Source organism: Bactrocera oleae, chromosome 6, assembly GCF_042242935.1.
Source record: "Bactrocera oleae isolate idBacOlea1 chromosome 6, idBacOlea1, whole genome shotgun sequence".
NCBI lineage: Eukaryota > Metazoa > Arthropoda > Insecta > Diptera > Tephritidae > Bactrocera > Bactrocera oleae.
Genome location: NC_091540.1, coordinates 9,304,924 through 9,332,729, shown reverse-complemented (window position 1 = coordinate 9,332,729; position 27,806 = coordinate 9,304,924). Strand labels below are relative to the sequence as shown.

The window sequence follows — 27,806 nt, the reverse complement described above, 5'->3', positions numbered from 1 at the left end:
GATCACCTCGTGACTTTAAAATCACATCACTTGTCAGAACCGGCAATATCAGACCACTATACCATATATTAATAGCGGTTAAAAACAAGATAAGGAGAATTTAATACCCTTTTATGCTATAAAAATTGCACGTGTGTTTTTGTAAATCAGCTTTTGTTTTAACTCTCATAACCTCTCAAAATATTTGAATTAATTTCCAAAACATTTTATAAAGTCGTATTTTTTATTATTTTCTAATTTTATGATTATTTTGCTCACTTTTCTTAGAATATTAATACGCAACTGTTTGCTTTGATTTATTTTTATTTCAGCATTATCTCTCGCTAATTTTTACATCCTTTGGTAATTTACGTAATATTTATCACAGTAAAATAATATTACAATTAAATAAATGCTTAAAAATATTGCTTTTTATATAAACGAAAGTAAAAATGTTCATACAAATTTGTTATTCGAAACCAAAAAATTGTCGAATTATCTGCGAACTGCATTTATATTTAATAAATCACAAATATAAACACAGATTTGTGCGTATGCACACATACAATCAACTCTTGGTACATGGTTTTAGTTAAATATGTAAGTATGTGCGTTTGTATGTATGTACGTGTATAATATTGTCAGATATAATAGATTGTAAGTTGTGTAAACATTAACTTAACAAAGCGACAAAGAAAATAGGAATTTGTGTTTACTGATTGTTTTGTGTTGCTTATGTATGCGTGTCGTATGTATGTGTGTTTAACAATGAAAAGCGCCTATAACGGTTTGAAATGGCTTTTTTGTTACAATAAACGCGTTGCTATATATTTTTGTCCCTTTTTACAATATTTTTGTTTTGAATATTAGCTATTTTATGTTTGTATGCATGTGTGTGTGTGTGTGTGCAAATTACAGTTATGTGGTGGTTGCGAGTTAATTTTTACCGGTTTAGAGCTTGTTATATAAGTAAACACACATAAGGAAACATATACATATGTAGACATAAATATATATAATATTTGTATAAAAATTAATATATACTTATGTATGTAAATTATTTACAAAAAAGTTAAACATATTATTTTAATATAATTATTGTTAAAAGAATTAAAATTATCAGTGTGGTTATTTTTCTGAAATTATTTAATAATTATTATTTTGTAAATCTGGTGTTACAACAACAATAAGAGAATTTTATTGGCTCACATCATCACTTGCAAGCTTTTAAAATTATTTTTGGTCCAAGCAATATATATCAGAATCAGAAAGGGTTAAAGTGCCATGCCTACAAACTAATAATAATACAAATAATAATAATAATAATATTTAAAAAATAATAATATTTATAATAATAATAATAATAACAATAAATATTATTAAAAAAAATAATAATTATGATAGAAAAAAACTCAGCAGTCAGAAGAAGGTTTTACTGTACATGAAGTATTTTTGTTATGAAAAACTATATCTTATAAGTTTTTATCTATCTTTTCTTGAAATTAGTTAAAATATCAGATTGTGTTCGAAAAACGAAACGGCTGCTGAGATAGAGCGATCTTCGCGTTGTTAGTCTTTAGTCCTTTAAAAATGCAATTCCGTTTCGTTTACGTAGATCCGCCTCTCGTTTAAACGATTCCTGAAACTATTTGGCAAATGTTTTCTGTCGCTGCAACAATAACAACAACAAGCGAGCTTCGTATAGGCTGTACTTATGTAGACGCACCAAAATCTAAGTTCTAAAATCACTACAAAGTTTCGATTATTTCTTTTTGTTAATCAAATTTAAATTATTTTCAAAAATGTTGAAGCATCGCTTCTTCTTTTCATGCAGATATACATAGCTCGTATATCATCTAATAAAGATTTCATACGTGCATATTGCTGAAATACTAAAAACTAATATTGTATATAAATTACAAACTCCAAATTTTACTTTTTCACTATGAAAAATATACAAAATCTTAAAAATAGACCGACACAAAATTGAACTGCGTAAATGATTTACATTTATGTTACTTTAAAAATAATGTTGCATAGGATACCGTTAAAGGTAACATGAAATGCCGATTTTTTAAGTTTATGTGCAGTTCTATATCGATTTAAGCGCCGACGGCAACTAGAATCGGAATAACTGTAATCAGGCGCGTAGAGCGAAAACCCGGGCGCGCAGATATTTGTAGTGAATTGTTGAGGAAAAAAATCTGCAAAAAAAAATGTTTGCAAAGGAATTGTTTTCGATCTCTTCACGCGCTCGTGCAGTGACCATAAAGGCTGATAAAGTAGTTTTCGATCAAACTTAAAAAGTTAAATATTACAAATAATTAGATTCATTGGATTCACTTTGGCTTTAATTGGTTGATTAAAACTTACAAAAAATTTTCTGCGACAATTATAAGCGCTTGACGCCGTCATTACTGCTTTGTTAGTGGTATGCATGGAACTGGGTATTATTTATCGTTGGAAGATTCATATGCACACATACATACACGCACAAGCGATAACTACTACACATGCAAAATAACGTTCACACTCTTTTAAACACGCACACTTTGCCTACAAACTAATACAACTTACTTGTATGTATGTATTTGTGTTTTGTATGGGTTTAAGTTAAAATGTGGTGGCGGTTTTTATAATTTTTGAGTATAAATGTAAAAATTATCTTATGCTCACTTAAAAATTAACTCAGTTTTCAGAAATTTTGAATTTTTGTTGATACATTTTTTTGTACTCATTTTTTTTTTTAATTTTTTTTTTTTGATTTTTTTGTTTTTTTTGGAATTTTCACGACCTTTGTATGATACGTTTTCAATACTCGCTAACACAAAAACATATGCACATATGTATATTTTTTGCAATATGTGCATAGCTATTTACATACATATGTATGTAACTATGCGCATTTACACTTATCCTAAATGTATGTGTGTGTATATATGCTATTTTACAAATACATATTGCTATTGTGTAATTGAGATATTTTTTCTTACGCACATCTATAAAAAAATTGCCTAACTTAGCGTATAATTTGCTTACAAGCTAAACACACGTGACTTATAAGTATAAGCAAGTGTATGTTTGTATGTATGTATGTGTATAGTTGTATGCGCGATTTCGGTAAGCAAAATTTTTAATTTCAGCAAAATCGGCACAAATGTTGTTCTTATGGGTAAAAACAAAGCGCAATGCGACATATCTTTCTGCATACATACATACTTGTACATACATATGTAGGTACGGAAATATGTATGAATGCGTGCGTGTTATCAAATGTATGTATGTACGTAATTTGGTTTAATTTGTTGTGTAAATCATTAATAAAATTTATTTGCTTGCAAAAAAATTGAATTAAACAAAAATCCGAAAATTACGTGGTTTCTATTACGCGATAATTTTTGCCTTTAGTTCTACATAAGCGCATAACCATGTGCACATACACATACATGTATGTATGTGTACAAAATGTTGCTACAAATATTAATTGCTACAATCTTTATGCAATCTTTATCTAATGCAAGTAAGCAAATTTTTGTTATATTTTAATTTTTTTTATAAATTGTTTTTTTTTTTTTTTATAAATTGTTTGTATGTATATTTATGTTCATATGTTGCTTGTGTGTATGCTTTTTTTTTTATTGAAAAACGTGCCGCCAACAGCTGACTAGCGCCAAAATCAACTAGCCGCTGCTGCTGAGTCCGTCGCATTGTGCATCATATCAACAAACACTCACGCACACACACACACACACACACATATACGCTTGCATATATGTATGTATGTGTATAATCATGCACTCACGTTCACACCGCACGCATTCCATCCACTAAGCAATTCGGTATTATTTATTTGGTTTTTGTTTTTGTTTTTGTATTGTGTTGTTTTTTGTTATAAAGAGACCTTAAACTATTACTTAACATATTCAATAACAATGCTTGCAATTGCCAGCCAATAACCCAACGGCAGTCGTCACTAATCGTCGCGTATGACATCCTTGCGCGCCTTAAAATTACGCCACGAACCGTTGGTGCAGACGCCGGGACCGCGCCACCAATCATTTACGTCCGTGTACCAGCGCGGTTTACGTATTGACTCCTCGTCATGCAGTGCGGCACAAACGCGACACCAATAGTACGTGTTAATAAACTCACCGCTGCCCTTCCATTTGAAATACGAATTGTAGAGTTCGTCGTCTTTGTCGAGTATGTGCAAGTATTCGGCTAATTCTTTGGGCGAGGCGAATTCATCGACATGAATGTAGGAACGATGTGGTGAGCTCACCTCATAATCCTCCGGACGTGCACCCATTACAATTGGTAAAACATTGCGTTGTAGTGCGTTGACGAAGAACTTTTCGGTGATGTAGTCTTTGCAATTGGAATTCTCGAAGGCGAGGTAAAATTTGTATTCGTGATCGAGTAGATCGAAGCATTTGTCGGCGGTGTTGCGTGAGCATTTGTAGTTGCCGCAAACGCCGTAGATGTGTACCTACATAAATGCACGATGATGGATACACAAGAGATGAGATGAAGTCGGGTGTGGGATAAACAAGAAAAATAGTAGAATTAATAGTGATTAATAAGACATAACTTTAAAATAGATTAAGCTGCAGTATGTATTTGCAAGTTTGAGTAGTTACTAATGATTGTGGAGCAATATGCTTGAGAAGGTTAATCTCTATAATATACAGTTCTTAAGTAAAGTTTCTTAGCGCTTTCAGGCTGTAAGTACGATAAACTATTCGCTCTGAAATACACTTGGTTGCTATTTGTGACGATTAAGAGATGATAGCTTTGGAGCGTCGGCATTTTATGAATGCTAAGTTAGGTTTTATGGCTGATCTCCAAGATGGAGATCGCACTTGAACTGCTATAGAAAGTCTTGTGTGAAGACTGAAAATCACGCTATAATTAGAACTCATATATCGAGCAAGCGCCTTGAACCCATCACAAATCCGTTTAAAAATTTTGTTTCCATTCTTGAAAGCGCCGCTGGATGTCAAAATATGTACGATTCGCGTTGTTTTAGCCTTGATCACGCAAAAGCGGGGAAGTTAAGAGGGAGACATTTCTATTTTATAGTACTTTCTACAATTGGAATCGAGTAAGATATTTAACCCCGTGAACACCGATTGAGTATTGACCGGCGTTAAACAATGGCGTCAACTTTTATGGCAGTGCCAAAACGTTTCCCAATTGTTGGTGAAGTCTATGAGGAAGTTTGGCTTAGGCGACTTGTCTGCTCTTTCGAACCTGTTTCTTCCTATTTAGCATAAATTATATCAGATACTTACATCTATGTATTTTTGCAATTCATGCGCGAATTGCAAGCGTCCGTTCCGTGCGCCACAATTCGACACAAACCAAGCGACTTTTTTCGTTTTATTCATGGCATAATTGTGATCCTGCTCCACTTGTTTGATTTTCGGGTCATAGTAGACCCATTTCTCATAAGGCGCTACAATGTCGCTGTCATGTCTACAATTAAACGCAAGCACGATGCATAAGCTAATAGTCAGCGGTAAGTGGAGAAAAAATTTGAAACGAGTTTACCTGTAGGTGGCCGTCCAATTAATGGCGTCTGGTACTTTCACGTTTTGCGTATGATATGGACATTCCAGATAATACAACATGCTGACCTGCTGCGGGTTCGCTGGTCTACCCAGGCCAGTCGGTATGAAATGATCTTTATATAGTATCATATCGGCCTTGTCGGCGAGACCACGATTCGATGTCAGTTCGCAGGTATCCACAGGGCATTTTGAGCGTAGGAAGACATCACGACCTTCAATTGTATGTTAAAAATAATAAAAAAATGCCAACAAAACTACATATCAGCAATGCGGTTACCTTGCTTCACATTCCATGGACCAAGTCCATTGTAAAGCAATATGATTTTCATTCGCCCGCTGGCGCGCACCTTCTTATAGTTCGGCGGCACATACATCAACTGATTGACGATGCGATCACTATGCGGGTTTTGATAGGGAAAAAGTCCAGCACCGCGTGGATCATGCTTCTTGCCACGCAACAAACTACCGCCTGCGCCACCAACATCACCAACATAACTGCCACGTTTACCCTGTCCTGTACGCGTTGGCGTGGCGTGCGCTGGCTTTGGATAGTACTCACCCTGCCGGAAGAACCAAAGACGTGCGGCGGTGTTTTCTAATGGCACTTGTCCTGGATGCAAATGTTGCTGCTGTTGTTGTTCGCTCAATTCATTATTTCCAGCGTTGACAAGTGGCACGTTGTGTGTGCTATGCGCAGGCGCTACGCCCGAGTTTTCGACGTGTGCGTTCAGCGCCGCTGCGCCGTCGCCCGACGCAACAGTAAAGGCGCTATGCGTATAAGGCGGCATCGGTTGCGCCGCTTGTTCGTCTTGCGAACGCGCTTGTCGTTGTGGTGAAGCGCTTTTCGATTTCCAAATTTCATGTTCACTAAAAGAAGTTCGAAGTTGAACGGTTTAATTAGCAAATGCGTGTGTGCGCGCGTGTATTTCGACTTACCGCAAATTTAATCCAAATATCAGCAGTAGCGCACAAAAGAGTGTAAAATAAAAATATTTCTTTAACGAAAATTTCGGGCGACGCATTTTTTGTGTTTTATCCGCTTAGCGTGTGGTTCTCCAGCTAGTTTTCGAACCGCTTTGGAAGGCACTTCTCAACCGCCGCCTCGTCTCGTCAACGACATTTACAGAATGTTTTTCATTTCCCTATAAATACAATAGCTGTGAGAATGTCGACATTTTGGAGCGATTACATTATACATGTGTGCTTGTGTTGTTAGCTCAGTTATTGCTGCTCTTTGAGCATAAATATACCTTGAGTGTGGACTTTTGCTGTTCGTTTCGCGAGTGTTGAGCGGTATAAACATATTTTCCAATTAAATTATATACATACATGCATACATATGTATGTATGTATTTTTTATTGATATTGTTTGCTGCTCTTAACGGTTTCACAGCTGTTTCTGACTACTCCCCTGGTGCACTTCCGAGCTGCAAGTACTAAATATATGAATAAATAAAAAATCGTGTTGTTCCTTCTTGAGTTCGTTCAGTCGAATATACAGATCTTAAGTTTCACTTGGCTGTTTGTTTGAACAGTTATCAGAGAGCTTGTACGGCCTTTGCATGAATTATTAGTCATAATTTTGAAATTTTCGAAACTCTTGACCGATTTGATTATCTGCTTGTACTGAGCATAGTACTATACTAATTAAAATTTATGATATGATTGGAATATTTAGTATACAATTAGGAGCAATGAAATTTTCAGCGAGAATACATTTAAAAATTTGTTTTAGTTATGTCATGCGACATTCTATGGTGTCTAAAAACTATATATTGTATCTGTTTCTCAAAACAAGTTTGTTTTTAACCATATTTCTATAGTAGGTAGACCTAAAAGTATATATTTAATGTTTACTTGAGGCGCTTTTAACTGCCTTCAATTTATTTATTTTCGCATATTTAAATTGAAACAAGTAAGGGAGGGCTAAGTTCGTACATTTATACGCTTGTAAGTTGCAAGGATGAAAGCCGGGTCAGTTGTTGGCAAAACTTTATAATAAAAAATGTTGCGAAAGAATTAAACATCTATTATTCGATGAAGTCGTGAATAAATTACAATCAAATTTGGTAGCTTCTTGTCTTATATAGATTGAAGGCCATATACTTAGACTTAGTTTTATTGCTATATTTTAGTGCGCGTCAGCTAAAACTATATTAAAAATGAGGTATGTACATGTGATATCAACTCCGAACCAAAGTTAACCGATATTTTCGGTGAAAAGTCGAGTATATGTACTGCGGTCCACATATTCGGTACCTAGGGGCTTGAACAGTTTTGGTTCTGTTTGGGCAATTTTTGGTCATAAGGGGGTATACTTTAAAGGCATTATTCATTTAATAACGATACATTAATTATTGCTTTATTTGCATATTAGAAAGTGAGAGAATCAGATGGAATTGAAATTTGTGTTATATGGGAAGTAGGCGTGGTTGTAATCCAATTTCACACATCAACATGGGAATGTGAGAGGAATGTTACATACCATTTGGTTGAAATCGGTCGAACAGATCCTGTGATATGGGTTTTTCGCTAAAGGTGGGCCGTGCCACGCCCCTTGGCCAATTTATGTTTTGGCTTCTGAAAAACTTAAATAACCATTCTGTGTGTAAAAGTCAACGTCTCTGAATGGTTTATTAAATAAGTTATCGCACTTTTAGTATTTTTAATCAAAACCGTTATATGGGTAATGGGCGGCGTTATTAACCGATTTCACCCATTTTCACACTGTCAGTAGGGGTGCTAAAAATATTTTAAGTTTAAGCATACTTTAAGAAAGCTTTATACTAGTAAAGTAAAAAAAATTAAAGTCTGTCGAGTGTGCGTAGATATAAATAAAAATAATTTCATTGTCATTACGCATTTGTTATACCTATTATAACACTGTGGCCACAATAGACCATAGGTCGCGGTGCATACCTTTATTTAATCTATCTACACTGTGGTGTAATGTAAATAAATTACCGAATACGAAATTTTCAATTTCCAATACCCTAAAATTCAGACAAAACGGTAAATTTGGATAAAAAATAAATTAGTTTATATCAAATAAAGGTATAAAGACTTTATTGATATCGATAACCCACGAATACTAGAAGTTTTTTGTGAAAAAATATATGAATATGGAAAATGATAATGAAGTGTCGGCGTATTCTTGAATAAATTTCTAAGAATTAAAAACAGAGAAATGTTTGAAAAAGAGTTATGTAGGTTTGTGCATCGATCCAACTCTGCCATTTTATTAAAAGAGGTCAGTTTTGTGTGTTGAACTAAATTTCTATTAAAATCGCTTAACTGATAAATAATAACGCAAAAATTTAAATAATCATAAACCCATATTGTCTGAAATTGTTTACTAATCTAATTCAGCACTTGAGCTGTTCAAATAAATATTCGTTTTTGAATAAGCACTAAATTTGTTTAAACAGCTGTCACAATTTTTTTTATAAATATATTCAACTTTTCTGAATTGAGAAAATACTAAAAATTTTTGATGTATGTATGTGTGTTTATATTGAGCGACATTATCTGCTCAGAACCAAATTCGAACTATAACTTTTTTCTCCGAGAAAGTGTAAACTAGATGTTTTGGTATCAAATTGGTGATTTAATTGACAACTGCGATCATTTTTTCGCTCAAACGTTGGTAGTGCATATAACTCATATAGGTTATATCAATATTTTCAATTATGCACATATAACTATTTATAGTGTTAGAATTAGTTGTTGACCTATAATAGCAGTAGTTTTTAAATAATGAAGTAATTGTGATCACAGTAAAGTAAACGCAGTTGCTCTTAAAATTTGTAATCAAGAGAAATATTTTAGTTATAAAGTTACGCCTACAATCAGCATACAATAGTAGACTCACAAGCACACTTTCGCTTATTTTTGACCAAGCTAAACAGATAAGAGGTTTTCATGCAATCAATATGTAGTTCTATAGGTTTTAAGGCGCCTCCTAAAAGCTTACGGTTTTCATAAAAAGATCTTTCATCGTAAAAATAAGCTCGTAGGTTTGGCATAAAATTTTTTTTCACTTTTTACGGCAGAGAACATTTTCTCACTGAACTCATAATTTTAGTGCTTGTTTTCAATATACTCATTTGCCTTTTAGGCGATTGCTTAATGCACTTCTTTAGTTTTTATTTTCTTAACTGGCAAAACATACACACATTTTGCATAACATTGTCAATTATGGCACTGTTGAAAGAAAATGTATTGGGTATTTTAAAAATAACTCTTGGGTATTTTGCATTTCGATATTATTTTTTAGGTGCTCGATTCCCGAGTATAGCTATATCACGTATATATGTATATATATCACTAAATAAGTGTCTTCATTTTATAAAATTTTTAAAAATATATAATAATAAAATAATATATAAATAAAAAATAAACTTTAAAAACAAAGAAACAATACAAGTCATAATAAAATATCATGATTTTATGATTAACGTTTTAAATGCAGATTGTTAAAATGAGCTACTGGCGCACCCTAATACTTCCCATACCACAAATTGGACAACATCATAGTCGATGACACCACACTCGCACTCAACACAATACCCCGTACCTGTACACTACCCAACTCAACAAAAAGGATGGACAAAAGAACAGCCGGGATTTTTCGCAAAACCACACTCGACCATTTAACATTCAACACGTCTCTGTTTCGGTGTGCTACGGTTACTGCGAGCGACATTACTCCGCAACCACTTTTCGATCATTCGCTTGAATCAACACGGATACTGTTTGCTGCTTTTATTCGTTTTTGTCGACAACAGCGATCCTGAGTGTTACGTAGTTATTTTCTATCTTTTTTAATTTCGTCAAAATCGAAAGACGTTGTTTATATATTCCGGAATAAAGCAAAACTTATTATATATCGAAACACGGGATTTTCTTTAAAATAAAGCGAGTTTTATTTCTAAGGCAGTTGTGGGTGATCCCCAATAAATTGTGTATCTATTTACTCATGGTCCTGCGAGCCTTACCGAAAGGTACCTGCGGATTTTTACAAAAAACTGTGTTAAGAAACACAATAAATAATTATAGTGGTGACAAAGAAACAGAAACACAAAAAAAGAAAACAAATTGAGTTAACAAAAGATATGCATATAACAACAAAGTGCAGTGCAGTGGTACAACTAAAAAGTAACAAAATTTTGCACTAAGGCAAAAAATTTCAAAATGGTGCAGTGACTCAAAAAGAAAAAAAAAGTGAATATATATAAATATATATACATATATACTTATGTATATAAATTATTAAAGAATAACAACATACAATAAATGCATATAGGCCCAGTGCAGTGAAATAAAAGTATGCATTGATATAAAAACAAAATATATATATACTTATATACAAATATATAAATGTAAAAATGTAGAGAACACACAAAACTCACCAAAGTTACAGTGCTCATATACATGTATATATATATGTGTATATCAACAAACAAATAAGTATTTTAAACAAACAAAAATCCACACAACCGGGCGCGAAACCTAAGCACAAAACATAAATAAGACGAAACGGGCGCGAATTTTTAAACAAAAAACAACAATACAACATACCTATAAGCAGCTAGAGAGGAAGCATAGGAATTGGCACAAAACGCACAGGCATATATATGTACAAACCTTATGCCCTACAAAGTGAGCGTATTTATTTCATTTACTTATCGTACTTACGCATTTACAACAAAGAATAGCAAAAAAATTTAGTAGCACGTTATTTAAAAGTATTTTATTTCTGGTATCCCGCCTTTTTGATTTAATCATAATTTAACTAATTTTTCTTGTTTTTTTTTGTATAATTTCCAGCAGTGTTATGGTGAACACCGCAAATTGTTCTTTTATCAAGACGTTCTGGGGGAAGCTTTGTTACCGGCTTATGCTTCAATATTCCTGCATGAAAAAATTACCCTATATTGTCGAAAGTATGCTCAATAATGTACAAAAGGTCCGAATAAAATTACTCAATCCATATTTAAGAAAAAAATTCGCAAAAAAAATCTTTTTTTTAACTTGAAACCCCCCCTGACGAGACGCGCGTTTAAGTATATGATGCCGAAACAGTGCAAAATCTAACAAATACAAGTAGCGCTGCAAAAATGTGCCAAACTCGAAAACACCAAAATTCGCTGAAGGCACTGCAGACTATCATTGGCAAACTTTTATTGGCTCAGAAGCCTTCATCTCTATTTTGAAGGCGAAAATAAAGATTTGTATAAAAATATGTGGAAATGTAGTTTTTTTTGGTCAGTCCAAGTAAAATTTGTTTGGGTATAAAATTGATGCAAAGTGATCTCGTGAGCTTTGATCTTGATATAGAACTTTAATCCATTAAAATACTTTGATAAAAAATGTTTTTTTTTTTAAACAATTTATTTGAATAATCCTCTTAATATTCACTGCACTTGTCGTACTTGCATATGTATGAATATGTCTCACTGTGTAATATCACATATACGTATGTACATATGTACATATATGAGAAAGTTTAAACGCTTCTTTTAACTTTAACTTTTTGGTGTACAATATTATTGAAATACATTTTATATAAGAAGCAATATATATAATTACCAACTCAAATAAATTTCTATATTTCTTCGTATTTAAATTAGTTTATTGAAATTGCTAGCGAAATGTCAATGTGTTTAAAAACAGTGATAAAACATGCTTTTAGCTCCGTTAAAAATACGCAATTGATTGGTAAATTGCATGAGCATTCAAAAATGTGCTGTCTGCTGCTTTAGCACGCAGCTTTATACCCTTTATGAAATGAATTACATGTGTTTGCAAGTATTTATTATTTAATATAAATATGATTGATAAATTGATAAAATATAAATGAAAATTTTTTATTTCAGAAATACAGCACAAAAGATCGTAGCATACAGCCAGGCGCATCGATATGTGAAAAACCGATCATTGAATTCGGTTTTTGGCATGTGCGGCCAGCAAAGTCTGCTTCGGTTCGGTAATAAATTTTAGTCTATGTGAGCGAACTCGGATTTTAATTACGTAACGGTTTTTCAATGCGCTAACATTGGCGAAAACTATATTGGGAATGCTGTATGCTGCTACAATAACACTAAAAACAACATGGTTTGTACTTTTCGCCCATAATTAGGGTTAGGAATTTAGTTATATGTTCAAATTCACTTAATACTGCGAAATAAGTCTATAAAAAGTCAAATGCTTTGAAATGCTTTTATTTATGTATAGTTATTGAAAAACATACAGACAACATTGAAAATTCAAAACAACAAATTATCTAGAGAATTATCGCAGACATTTTCAGCATTATAGTTTGAGGCATGCAAAGAAGTCATAATATATTCGTATGTATATCTTACTTGCATATATGTATATAGATCGTACTTGAATATATATAGAAATTATATATCATATATACTAGATAATTATTTTATTTACATTTAAGGTATAAATACACCACACATGCTAAACTGAGCGATAAAATACTTTACTGCATAAAATTATGGGCGTTTATTATATTTCTGCAATTGCTCAATGCTTACAGGCTTTTATTTTATTTTATTGTTGTTTTTTTTTTTTTTGGGAAAGATAAGATTAAAAACGCACATGTGATATTTTAGAGACAAATTCTATATTAGTACTGTCTATTTTCACGTTAAGCGCAAACGAATTCGTGTTATAAGATATTTATGAATATACATATATATATATATCATGCATATATACATTTATATACCATATATATGTACCTATGTATGTACATGCACATGTCAATATGAAAAGCTCATTAAGCTCTATGTCAAACGTTCTAATCAGCGCATATTTGAAATGTATGCACGCGTACTGAGTGACTTCATTTCTTTTCATATGAAGACAATACTTATCATGAGTCCCCGCCTAAGCTACTATGCACTTGAATGGTGGACATGTACTAAGAAAATATCGCAAAGTTACAGCACAAACTAAATCGACGCAGTGCGCACTTAAGCCAATGACATTTAATGGTTAACGAGTTCGGTTCATGCTTTCAATCTAGCAAATCAAATGTGTATTTATATTAAAATGTAACGGACTGCATAAGCTGATGGTGAAATTATTGGTCATAGTGAAAGTTCGAACTGTAAATGCGATTCATGAAAAGATAAACCCTAAAGTGAATAGTTTGTTTTGTCGAAATAGTGCTCTTTTTATATATGTAACTAAGAACCGTACTCGTTCAATAAAGACTCTGCTCTAGGTCTTTCGTACACAAATTTATATCGCAGAGGTTTAGTTGCTTTTCTCTACACTACGATGGGTGTAATGCTCCGTTAATGTTTCCCAGTGGTCAAAGCAGTTTAGAAAAAACATTTTAGAGTCTACTACTACTAGTACAATATATATAATAGCCGTAATTGATTCGCCATCTCTCTGCTCGCTATCTTTGCGCGCTGCTCTCTTGTCAAAAAATGTACATATAATTGCAATAACAAAGTTTGCGAGTTGAATGCGATACAAGAGATTATTAAGAGATGTTACCGCTTTAAAGTCATATGACTGCTTTTTTAATGCTAAAACAAAAAAACGTTTACAGATTTTAAATAAGTTTTACTATGCCGCATGATGTAGAGCACGTACCGTGCAATCAAAGCTAGTCAAGCAGTGTCTGTCCTCTTTAGAGGTAGCGTCTGGCTATTTCAACATCAGGCTCGTTTGGGTGCCTGGTCACAGCGGAATCGCTGGAAACTGCAAAGCCGATGAGCTAGCCAGGGGGGGCACCTTTGCCCCGCTCACATCGGAATGGGATCGGGTAGGATCTCCGTTAGCGTCCTGCGCTCTAACTTTGGATCAATGGACCTCGCGTGCACTCAGCAGACGTTGGTCGACGACTAGGTCCTGTGCGACCGCGAGATCCTTCTGGCCAAGAGTGGATCGCAGGAGGTCGGGGGAACTTCTCGCCCTGAGCAAAGTGCATCTAGAAATATCTCGGCAATCACACGTTTGGCGGTCCTGAATACCTATCCGTAATGGATATTGGCCGTCTTTACAAGTTTGTAGTCAGCACAAGACGTCTTGTCGACTTGTAAGGGTCTTTTGATCCGGACTATAGGAGTCGTAGGTATCACAACGGACTGGCGTCTTAAGCTGTCCAAGTGGGATCCCTTCTGGGATCGACCTCCTAATCAAATTACCCTCAAAAATGGAAATGCAAAGGTTTTTGTTTATGTATTTTTTGCTGTTAGTAGTGACTTTTAGAAAACACAAGCTATGGACGCTGTTCGAAATCTATTGGTTACAAAAATATTTTTTTACATGGAAAGCGGCATTTTTTCAACAGAGCAAGAAGCGCAACACAATTGCGTAGGCGTTAGTGACAATGTCAGCGAAGGCTAATACCGCCAATATTGTCTTCTTGTTGTTATAGGTTGATCGATTCGCTTACGTTGATCGATAACGCTTAACGAGCCACATAGCAGCTAAAAACAAATAATTGAACGCTTACTCATTTTAGGCAAAAAATTAAAATAGTATTGTATAAATATAAACGATTGTTGTGGGCACGGTTTTTTCATTTTTCTAGGTTGATTAAAGCAGTTGGGCAAATAGATCGTGAGATATACCACACGAGTTGAATCTCGCCAAACAAAATCTTTACTCAACCAAACATAATCATAGCTGTTCACATATTCCCTTCAACACATTTGTTAGTCTAACTTTCCAATAGCAAATTAAATCCAAAGTAAAATAACTCTATTTCTGAATACGTAATTGCGAGGTTTAGTCACCTTTTCAATAAAAAAAATCGCACTTTATTGCAATTTTGTTGAAATTATTTGAAATGAGCATATTTACACGCAAACGTTTTGACCTTTTTTGCAAATATATGTCAACAGTTTCCGCATTTGCCAGCGCCTGCATTTGACCAATGGGAATATGCAAACAGAGCGCCACATAAAGAAACTACTTTATCTAACTTATAAAGTGAGCAAAGTACACTACACCCAATTTTGTGTTTGTTGAATAGAAATGCGACAAAAAAAAAAAACTGCCACAAGTACCACTTTGTCAGAAAAAGTTCCATTTACAAGTGATTTTGTGTTGAATGTACACAAACTCCAGTTAAGCCTGCGGACTATTTCCGAAGATGAGGTTTCCTGGCGATCCGCATGTGCACCTATTTTTCGCAATCGCAGCGGAAGTGTTTAGATAACCGTCTACTTACAAATATGCATGTGAATGTGTGTGTGTGCTGGCATAAGCAAAAGAAACAAACTCGTTCCAAATTGTTACATGATATTTATGTAGCGCAGTGCTTGTCATATAAATATCACGTATAAACTGGCATATAAACATACAGGCATATATATATATATAGGTATATACATATATATGTACAACTACATATTTACATGGTAGTCCTAAGTAGTGCCACTTCATATTGGGGTTTTGCGCTTAAGTGTTTTCTTTCGCGTCACATTTTCCTGTGCAAACTTTAATTTGGTTGCATCAAAGGGGGATCTACACGGCGTATACGTCACATCACGTCTGTATGAGCAGCTCACGTTTGCCTAGTGCCAGTGTATTGGCGTGAGTATGCTCGCAGTTAGTTAGTTGGTGCTAGAAAACTGCGTTCACATTTTCCAGGTAATCAGGTTGATTGTTCGCTCCAACCACTTGTGCGCGCGTGAATGTGTGCGTGCTTTCACTCGAAAACATACACACACATCTGTATCTATACTTTTTGTGGTTATGCATCCGCAGCCTTTTTCCACTTTAGCGTACTCAAGTGTTTTATAAGTGCACTGGGATGACTTAGTTGTCGCTAAAGTTGTTTTGTTTATATTCTTTTTAATTTGTCCCCTTATTCACATTTGCGGAATGCACATACTCGATTTGTGGTTTCATTGATGCGTTGCCGTGAGCACTCACATGCACGCACACCTATGCCTATGCGCATTCATTCAGCCGTTTTCCTCTGAGTCGTTTGTTGATTGCTTGTTATTGTATGTGTGTGTGTGCGCGCGTAGAAATAGGAAGCGATTAAAATGCAAAGGCTGCCAGAGTGGTCCTACAGATATTGATTGCTTAATCTGCAAATTAGTAATGAATGAATTGTGTAGTTTTTATTTATGAACTGAGTTCGTACACGTAATATATAAGACATTTTTTTTTTAAAGACCGTTCATCTTTCGGCAGACATCTCTAAACTTTTGGAACCTTAAACTTTGTAGGATCAATTTTTTTGGTTAAAACTAAGTCACAGATCAAAAATGAGTGTTTAGTGTATTCCTCATTGACGGCTATTGTCAAAAGGTCAGCCGAATCTGACTCGCAGTTTTGTTTTGAGCTCGTGTGGAAGCGAAAGTGTCCGCGGTTTTTAGAAAAATGGGTAAATATCTATATCAATATCGGTCAGTGATTTGAGTATTGCATTTAGACGTAAATTTCTAGCGGTGTTAATTGCTGTATAGGCTGATATTTCCTTCCATGACGATTGCCAAAAATTGGTTTCATCATGAGCCACACCCAGCTTTCCCCTTGGATGCTGCGTTGGCGCATTTCGAACAACAAGCGCATCGGTGCGTCTACTTTACAGTAGTGTTTGACTCTGTTTCCGCGCTATTCTTAGGGGTTTCTTTATCGATTCGTGAACGTTGACGACACATGAATCCATTGATACATATTAGAGGAAAAGAATTACTTGAAGTAGTTACCTTCACGCTGCGCACCAAATCGGAAAAACCTGAAGAATGTGCTAACGGCTGGAAGGTTGATGGGATTCACAAGAGATGATCTAACCTGACTGCTAGGAGAGGGGCAAAACAGTCACAGGACTCTACTCTCCAAATTGCAGGGAAAATGGCTTTATTTAGCAAAGAAAAAAGTCTCCGCCGTCGCCATCGTAATATTGGTCAAATTTGAATTCGGTGCTACTAAATATTATCCCATCCAACGTATTTTTTACATTTGGTCTCACAGACTTCTTTTAGTTTATTGTTTTCAAACTCGAAATAGTAACTCGCCGAGCAAAAATATGAGTCGAATGCGGAGAATCGTAACCTAGACCCAGCAGACCTCTAGAAAAAGTATTTTTCAAACGGGTTAAAGTGTCAGGGGTTTCGAGCTAAAAAGATACTGCGTATATGGGAAATAAATCATAAATCTCGTTTCTTTCTTTTGTAGGCTAGGTCTAGATCTGTTGTAAGCGTACAATTTTCTAACAAATTATTTACGTTCTATAGCATCTTAATAGTATGTCTAGCGATGATAGAAGACGAAAAACGTGCCAACTTTAAGAAGATAGGAGGAGAAGGAGATATGTGGATGTGAAAACTGTGGAAAGTTGAAAAGTATTATAAAATATTGGCTATGAGAGTCAACATTTTGGAAAGGATTAGCAGTGCTGCGTTCGTACGGTAATAAATGTGACGTATTTTCCAAACATTTTTTGAGAGATTTTTTAACAATTCACAATGCAACATATTTTATTAAAAAATTAGTAATTTTGAACGCGAACGGTATCACAAACATTTGGACTTTACATGTGCTCATTAATACAACTACAATTATAACTTTATATCTGTGTATCATATTAATAAATTTTTAATTTTTCCGTCGGTCTACTTTTGGCTTTAATTACCATTTCACCTCATTCGTGTTCGCTCGATGGTGTGTCATTAGCGTAATGAAGTTTTAATCGTCGATAACGCAACAAGCCATATGGGCATTAAGTCTAAAAGATAACAACGACAAGTGTTTAGAAAATATATGTAGTGTGATTAACGCGCACTAAATACCACCAATGCAAAGTAGAGGGTACTTTTGATTAATTATTTTATCAATAAAACTTGTCGCAGAGCACGAAGCATGCAAAGAACTAAGCCAAAGTGTAAATAATTAGCCTACAGGGTGGTGCATGTAGGTTGTTTTAATTCAAAATACAAAAAACAAGCAAACACGTTTATTTCGGTTGCAGCGAACTTATAATACCCTTTTCTATGCAAGAATTTAATTTTGATCGCTCAGTTTGTATGTCAGCTACATATATGCTATAGTGGTTCGATCTGAAGAATTTGTTAGGAGATTTAACCGTTTCCGTTTCTATACATGGACCTGATTTTGAACGGTCAGTTTGCATGACAGCGGTATACAATAGTGGTTCGATATCGATTCCACAAATGAGCAGCTTTTTGGTAAGAATTTCAGATCCATATCTCGCAAACAGAGAAACTATTTCGCGTATATACAGACAGACGGACAACGGACTTAATTGACTCAGCTTGTTACGTTTATCATATATATATATATATAATATTTATATATGCTTTAAAGTTCTCCTACGTTTCTCAGGGTAAAAATGGACAAATAACATATGACCAGCAGATGACTGTTGGTAATTTTTGCCGAAAATTGATGGTAGTTGGTGACGATATCTTGCGGAAATTAAATATCCGGAACGCCTTTTTCTGATCAAAATTTTTGTGTCATACCAATATAAACCGCACCATGACTCGATACGTGTTTTCATCAGCCTTTTAATTGATCCAATTCTTCGAGAGAAAAATAGGAGCTTCTTAGGAGCACCCGTTACTCAAGGATTGAACTAATCTGATAAAGTGGAAATATATGTACGAGGAAATATATGCCGCAAACAAAACCACAACTTTAAGTATTCGGTTGCAAGTTAATAGCGTTCGCAGCCCATCCCCGGCTAGTCTATATAACGCCCTCAGACTTATAATAACTTGGGTAATGACTCGCACATGAGTTCGTCAACTTTTGAGTGGGTGTGTTGCAAATATTTTTATATAATATTGCAATAGCTGCAGCTACACTGTACCCATTGTGTTGGCAACAAACACAACAAGAGCAATACAAGGCTACACAGCTTGTTGTTCACGATGTTCACGGTGGTGAAGGATGTCTTAGCGAAATTGGTGCAGTGGGGCTATTTGGTGGTATAAATATTGTTAAAACTTTACTCCTCGCCGCCCCAACTGTGTTCGGTCTCACCATCTTCTGCTCATCACCAGTTAAAGTACTTGACTCTTGTACAGATATGCGCTGCACGAAGAAAAACAATAACAATGGTGGCAAAAACAAAAGCGGTGGAGGAAAATAAAAGAAACAAAAACAAGAGGAAGCTTACAAACGCATGAGAGTGCATAAACAAGTGGATGCATGTGTGTGAAATGTATGTATGTATGTATATTATGTGTTGGAGTGTGCATAGAACTCGTACATACTAGAGATGTGTATCGATATATTATAGGCAATCGATAGCAGTGTTAATTAGTGATAATATACTTGTTTAATTATACTTTTTACAATACTTTTTTAACTATAAAGTAATTTTTATTTTATTTACAAATAGTGATTTGCCATCCGATAAAGTTTACTGATCTGTAATGTGGTGAAAAATACAACTTCAATCATAGAGACACTGTTTACTCTATTTTAGACAAGTTTTCACAAATTTAGTATACTAATTTTCAGAATTTGCGGCTAATAACCTGCCTCTAAAAATATTTTGATATCCATTTCTGATTGTTTTCGCAGCTTAACATGAAAAATAAAATAATTATCGCTATTTTTAAATTGAATTTTACTTTTATCGTAGTTTTTCAGTTTTAAGAGAATAGAAATTTGAATATGTGATAAAATTCGACTTCGATTTTTTTCATATATTGCGCATGAAATCGACAACTGAAATTGGCTTTCAACTATCAAATAAATGTTTCTGGATATATTACCTTCCTAAGGTTCATTACACGATTACTATCGTATATCGATTAGTATAAATATAAATCGATAAATATCGAACGGCTTTGAAATCTTACTTTGAAATAAGCAAAAACAACGATTTTTAAGTACATACCAACTTTGAAAATCATAAAATAAAATCAATATGTTGAATAAACGATAAATTGAAATCGATAAATATCAAACATCTCTATATTCTTTTATATTTTAAAATACGTAAAAATAGATATTTTATGTACATATCAACTCCGATAATCATAGCATAATGACCATCTACCATATATTTATAGTTGGTAAAAATTAAAATGGAGAGACACGTTATAAATATAATTATGTTCGCAACACAAAAGTAATACTAAATTGCAACAGCAATCTTTTATATATAACATAATACTAATAATAATCCTTTACGGTATGGACCGTGCGGCTATAAGGTGGGGCAGCGCATCGAGGATGTATGCGAAGTTGCGTGTTGTACTCTCGAGTGAGATATGGCTGCCAAGTGCACTTTAATTAAATTTCAATTACTTCTTGCATGCATTGCACTCCGAACAAAGAATGCATGGACGTGGGATTGTTGATGTTAGCCAATAACGCCCACTAAAGTAAACCGACCATATAACCTTGCCCATCAACTTTAATCTACGTAGAGTTGTTTAATCTACGTAGAGTTGCCATTGTGCGTTCTACCATGTTGACCATATGCGCACAGTAGTAGGGGTTTGAGTACGAGTTGGTATGACTAACAATGTTTTTGGTGAAAGTATTTAATTTATGTTCTGTGTTTTTCGTGATAAATGGGTGGTTACATACTATAAGAATTTTTAGAAAAATACTAACGACTTTCATATGTAAGCTATACTATTCTACTCTATAGTTTGTTTAACCCATTTCAAAAAAATATTTTTTACTAACTTTAAAAGTTTTTTTCGAGCTAATTAATGCATGACCGGGTCAAACTTGCTGACTAACTGAGATAAGCGATGTCAAATGTTTTTTCAAATTAAAAAAAATTGATTTTTTGACACGAGTTTGACGGTGATGCGCTACATCTTTAGAAACTGCACCAACATAAAACATGGTTGATTTGGCCTACAAGAAATGTTTAGAGCCTCTGTTATTGCTCCAATACTTGAAGACGATTTTCGAGTTCCATTTTCATTACTTCAGTGATGCTATTTTTTAACATTGAAGGAAAGAGTGGCAGGTGTCAAATTTTCTACGATATTACAATTAATGAACGCATTAGGAACCTAAAGTAAGCTCTTTAATACTCAACGTTTTCAAAAATTTTGTAGCAAAAATGCTAATAGAAGCACACAATTTCTAGCTAGCGATTTTTTTCTCGACAGAAATCGCCAAATAACACTTTGTGTCAAAAATAAATCAAGTAACTGTCACACATCATACAATTAACCCAACACATCATATGCCATAACATATGTAAAAGTATTTCGCCGACTTTGATCCGTGCCAGTTGCAAGAGTATAAAATGTTTGGTGACACCCGAACTTAGCACGTCCTTACTTATATTAGTAATAGGTTGAAATAGAACAATACCAGCGAACAGTTCGTCTGTAAAGCATTATTATTTTATTTTTCCAATTAGTAGCTAAACTTATTACATAGTACTGGAATATTTATTACTAGCTGAAAAATGGGTAATTAACATAAATATTGAGTGCATGTAAATTGACGATTTTACTGAGTACAGTTAATATAGTCATATTTTAAAACTGCCATAGTTCAGTTATTGTTTTTTGTTTTTTATAGTTTTTAGCACATATTGTTCCGTGTTTGTCTACTATTGGTTAATTTTTGATTGAACTGTCAAAGTAAATACAAATTGGGGTGTAGACAGACTGACAGGCTGACAGATTTCATCATTCTTTTATCTGTATTTATATAAAATAATTATGAAATCTACCAGCTCAATACCAATAATATACAATAAAGTACGCTAAAAATTAATAAATAAAAATATTTATATTCCTTTAATAACAAACGCCTAATTTATCTCCTTTCATATTTTCTTATAAAAATTTATTGATCTCAAGTGTGACCGCTGATAAAACTGGTAAAAAATCGTTATATTATATTATCTGCTATATCTATGCTATATTATCATTAAATTCAGTGGCGTATGTTTTATACTACTGTCTCTAAAGAGAAAAAAAATCACATTGTACGATTCTTTAGTCCAGCGACTTAGACAGTCAGACGAATGAAGCAGAGCTCCATCTGTTTTTTGTAGACCCATTTCATATTCAAAATTCTGTCTGCAACAATAAATAAATATACCTTCAGTTGTTTGCTAAGTTGTCGCCTGCTTAAGATTCCAAATTTCTGACTCTGCAACTTAAAGCTTCCACCAGTGGTTAATAATATTATTAAATTTTTTATAAAATTACCCTATATATTATATTTTTTGTGCCTTTTTCTTCGAAATTTTATTTTGGTTAAAATTTGAGCACAGCGTGCTACAAGCCAAGCTTAACTCAATATTATTGTATATTATAGTACAGGCAAAACAGCCTATTAGCAATTGGGCACAGTAACGTCATAACTAATAGCGGCAAATGAGTAAAAAATTTGTATTAGTAATTTTAACAGACCTACATACAACAATGTTTAAAAAGCAATTATCGATACTGCAGTGGCATTAAATTTTACAATTATTTTTGTTACAGTAATATTTTAGCTCGAATTGCTTTTGAGTAATTACGTTGATAACAAATCTAGCTGTCGGCGTGATGTGCTTTTTGACTATATACAAAAACCACTGATAAACAAAATGTAAATAAATAAATAATAATAATTAAAGGCGCGAGCAAAGTGGAAAGCAATAAAATCAGAAAATTTAATATATGGTATTTAGAAAAAATTAAAAAAATTACGTTTTTTGGAAAACATATATATATTTTTGTAAATTTGTTTGTTTTATTTAAGACATATTTTGGAAAATTTATGCATTCAAAGAAATATATGTTTTTATAAGTAATATGATGCTTGAAATTTCAGCATCAGCAGCGCCTACACCTTTTAAGGGATGCCACTTGCGAATTAAAAAAAAAATAAAAGCGATTATTATTTATTTATTTTAAGAAATTGTATTGACAGTATAAAATTAAAATACAATAAAGAAAGTTATAAAAAAAATCGATTGATTTGCATATATGGCAAGTATATAGAATTTACAAATATTTGTAAATATTTTTTGAAAATTTGTAGTTTATGCGGCAAATAATTTCGGAGATAAGAATTTTTTAACTTAGTGTAATCGCTCAGAAATATTTCTCCGAAACAGCTGGTCGGATTAACTTGTAATTTTCACACACATTTCTTAGAAATATTTATCAGTTAATGCTTGAACTAATAAGATTTCTATACCCTGAACAGGTTATATTAAGTTTACCACAAAGTTTGTAATACCCACAAGGAAACGTCGGAGACGCTATCAAATATATACATAAATGATCAGCATGATAAGCTGAGTTGATGTAGCCATGTCCGTCTGCACGTCCGTCTGTATATACGTGAACTAGTCTCTCAGTTTTTGAGTTATCGCTTTTAAATTTAGCATATGACCTTTTCTCACCAAGAAGCTGCTCATTGGTCGGAATGGCCGATATCGAACCACTATAGCATATAGCTGCCATACAATTTGAACAATCGGAATCAAGTTTTTGTATGGAAAACTTTTCATTTGACGAGATATCTTCACGAAATTTAGAACGGATCATTATCTAAGGCAATAATAGAATCTCCGCAGAAATTATTCAGATCGAATGACTATAGCATATTGCTGTCATACAAGCTGAATGGTCGGAATCAAGTTCTTCTAAGGAATCTTTTGTGTTTGTAAAGGGTATTATATCAACCGAAGTTATTGTTTTTTCTTGTTAATAACAATTTCGATATTTTAAGTCAATCTGAGGTGTAAATATTTTCCCAAAATTTAATTTTTAATTAAGTTGCCAACATATTGTGAAGAATTTTGACTAGTCCTTCGATAATTAGCTATATTAATCTAATGTTATAATAAATGTTTTTGGTTTTTAGATTTGAGTTAGTTATAAGCAGAAAAATCTTTCTCACCGCCAGACACAATTTTTGCAGAGGTCCCACTTTAGATCGGCTACAGGATCAAGGGAAGCCGAAATTTTTTATTATTTCATTATTATTTTCCCATTGCATTCTGTAAAATGTACATTAATTTATTTATTTATAAGTAAAAAATGCCTTGTCCACAAAAAATTCATGAAAAATTTGCTACATTCGCATTTTCTGACCTGCAAGTGCATATGGTATATGGTACAAACATAATCACTTAACAAGAATTCAACATATTGAAAGGTAGAAAAGCTAAAAACGACAAAAAACGCTACCAATATGGAAACTTTTAGTGAAAATAACGTCGAACGAAGTAAAATGTGGTTAGCACGCATCTGTTTGTATATACGAGTATATACAAAGTGAAGCGACAACGCGTCTAGCAAGCACAAAAACACTCAAATAAATGCCTGCAACTACATATACTACAAATATACATATGTAAATATGTTATTTGACCATCAAAAATCATTTACTAGGAAGTGACAATTACAGTTGACGCACTAAACGCGAGTTTATAAGAAATTATGAGTGCTGCCACAAACGCTGTTGGCCACCACCCACGCGGTACACATGTCCTTAAATGCACATACATACATAGTTACATATTTAATTTATTTAAGTAAGCATATATATATATATATATATATGTGAGTTACTTATTGTACAACAAAGCACAAGTGTGAGCATATGCAATCGTACAAACACACTTACTGCTATGTACATACATACACAAACACATACATATGTATAAAAGCGTGCTCGCAGTCGCTGCTTGGCACTACGACTTCTTGGCACATGTCGTTGGCTTTAAGGTGGAAAATAACTAACTAACTAACGCGAAGGAGTGTTTGTAATTTTCACTGTGTGCGCTTTTTGTTGTTGTTTTTGTTTTACTCCATTTTTGGGTAATCGATATTGTAAAGGTTAAAAACTTGAAATTGGCTGCTGGCGTGTGTCGTCCACTGGCGCTGCCGTTCGCGGCTGCCTTTGATCCTGCGCCCACCGCTTGTCGTTTGCCGTTCGCCGCTTGCCAGCGCTTGACTGCCACATTTACCTTATTGGTATTTCAACATAGATATGTATATACACACACATGTGTGTGTGTGTTTGTATATTTGTTGATTATCCAACCCTCAGGTTTGATTATGAAACTTAAATTATTAATATTACTTGTGTGTTTACACAGTTCTAAATATTTAACCTAATTTTTTGGGTTGTTTTTTGGTTTTTTGGTTATGGATTACTTTGTTGGCCGTGTATTTTACTTACAAGTAGTTATTTTTGTTTTTTTACTTCAAAGGATACACAAGGATATGTGCGTGCTCGTTGCGTTGTTTGCGTGCATGTGCATATACATACATACATACGTTTATGTGTATGTGTGTAATTTTCTCGTCGTACATATATACATAATCGTACACTTTTATCACTCACTTAAGGATGTGCTTTCGAATTTTCAAGGTAGACTTTAGACTTTCGACTTAATTTGCTGTTTTCAACTTTTCATTTTCCGTTCGTATTTCTATGCATATATTTTGCTAAAATTTGGCAAAATTTCGATTTTCACACTGCTATTTTTTTAATTGCTACAACAGCGCACAGGATATTTTTTGCAGTAAATGCGCGCAACGCGTACTTATTGCTTGCCGATGTGGCGACTTTTCACGTAACTTTTTAACTGAATTTTCCTTCTGCTACAGAGACTTTTATTGCCGTTCAATGCTCGGCTTTGCCATTCGTGAATTCGCTCGCTGTTTGCATGCCAACTCTCGTCGCCGTTGTAGCTTTGGCACAGCTGTCATTCTATTTCTGCTGAGCGCATCTCTGCCGGTACGCCGCTCTTTATACACACACGTTTATGTATATATCGAACGGTTACATTGCTTGTTTGCTTGCTGTCTTTCAACACTGCACCACCCTGCCAACCCACAGTAGTGCGGCAAAAACAGCCATTCATCGATATCAGCTGCTGCAGCGCGCTTTTGGGCGCACATACAACCCCTTCATGTTTTCAGGCGACTGTATGTTGTCTGTGTTGATGTCCTTTGTCGTTTGTGTTTTGTTTTGCGAGAGACAGAGCGGCGTCGTCGCTGTTTTCTTCGAAGTATCTCAGTCGCCACTGTTGTTTTCAGTTGAGAGTTGTTGATGTTAATTTGTCATTCAGCTAGGCGTGTTTCGGAAGCTCAATACAAGATATTATTTAACAAAAATTTTAAAGCGTAAGCTTGGTTATACTTTTTATTAATATTATATTATATAATATTAATAGAATTCGTATTTGTAATATTTTTCAAGATAATACGAGTTTAGTACACATACACAATAAGGGTAACAGTTGGAACCATAAAATCGGATCGCAACAAAAAATAATTATTATTTCAAGAATTTTCTTCATACACATTAAATAGCGCAGTTTTCGGCGCATATAAAAGGCATATTTTGTTTGAAACTCCTCCGATTAGCTGTTATTGAATTAAGATGTCTGCAAATATGAATTAAAGGTGTTGTTTTCTGTTGTTGTTATTGTAACGGCAGAAAACATACATGAAGTGATTTGGAAGTATGCTGCCGAGTTGACAGTTCTTGGTCGAATACAAATCAGGGTCCGTTCCGGTTACTTAGACCCGACTGTCTATGGGTTGTTGGTTCCGTTTACTGAACATCTTGGGAACCAATATTTTGCTACGCATAGTTGGCAATGCGCCATTAGATTAACATTGCATAATATCAGGCATTTATTACAGCCTCTGTACATATACATATGTACAGTTACTGACAAAAAAATATGAAATAGATGATTCGGAAATAATTAGCAATATATTATTTGTCCGATATTTTTCCGATATGTTTTGTGTGTAATCGATTCCTTTAAGTGTTATCTTTTAAAACACTCTGTGACCTTTAGAAAATCGGTAGAAGAGATTAAAGAAAAAGTTGGGACCCATTAAACCACGAAATAAGGAGATACTAAAGGAAAACGCCCAAGAGGCGTGGTATTCAATACCGAATTCATTCTGTAAAGCTCTAGTGAAATCTATGCAGAAAAGGTGCTTGGCGTTCTCGCAAAAACGGTTTTGCAAAAAACTTCTAATTTGTATGCATTTCTAGTTATAATAGTCTACTATTTACGATTTTTGGTTCCATGTTTCCTTTTTATTGTTAATTGAAGTTCCTTACAGTGTTTCTTTATAAGTTGTCACCTTACTTATATTTAAATTTATATTTATTAAATTAAGTTTTTGTTGCTTTTGAAATGTTTAAAATTAATTTCTCTCCTAAGAACCGTGGTAATTTATTTTTTTTTTGGCAAATAGTTGTAAATAAAATTTTTATTCTATTTTATTGCCAGTAACTGTATATATCGAAAAACCAAGTGAATACATAATT

At 33.9% G+C, this 27,806-nt stretch overlaps 1 protein-coding gene across 4 annotated transcripts; it reads right to left on the bottom strand.

The window, feature by feature from the left end:
- Positions 1–204: 204 nt before the first annotated feature.
- Positions 205–26,086, bottom strand: FucTA (glycoprotein 3-alpha-L-fucosyltransferase A). Of its 4 annotated transcripts, none has more exons than XM_036360941.2 (7): positions 25,689–26,086; positions 6,749–6,988; positions 6,489–6,694; positions 5,830–6,419; positions 5,533–5,764; positions 5,274–5,457; positions 205–4,468 (listed from the first exon to the last, which is right to left on the bottom strand). In XM_036360941.2, the coding sequence occupies exons 3-7, from the start codon at positions 6,572–6,574 to the stop codon at positions 3,953–3,955; spliced, it is 1,608 nt and encodes a 535-aa protein (XP_036216834.2). In that variant the 5' UTR covers positions 6,575–6,694; positions 6,749–6,988; positions 25,689–26,086; the 3' UTR covers positions 205–3,952. The 4 variants fall into 4 exon arrangements, with proteins under 4 accessions (XP_036216834.2, XP_036216835.2, XP_069967058.1 ...); XM_036360942.2 differs by having other exon boundaries at positions 6,803–6,988; XM_070110957.1 differs by lacking the exon at positions 25,689–26,086 and adding an exon at positions 12,144–12,270.
- Positions 26,087–27,806: the final 1,720 nt, after the last annotated feature.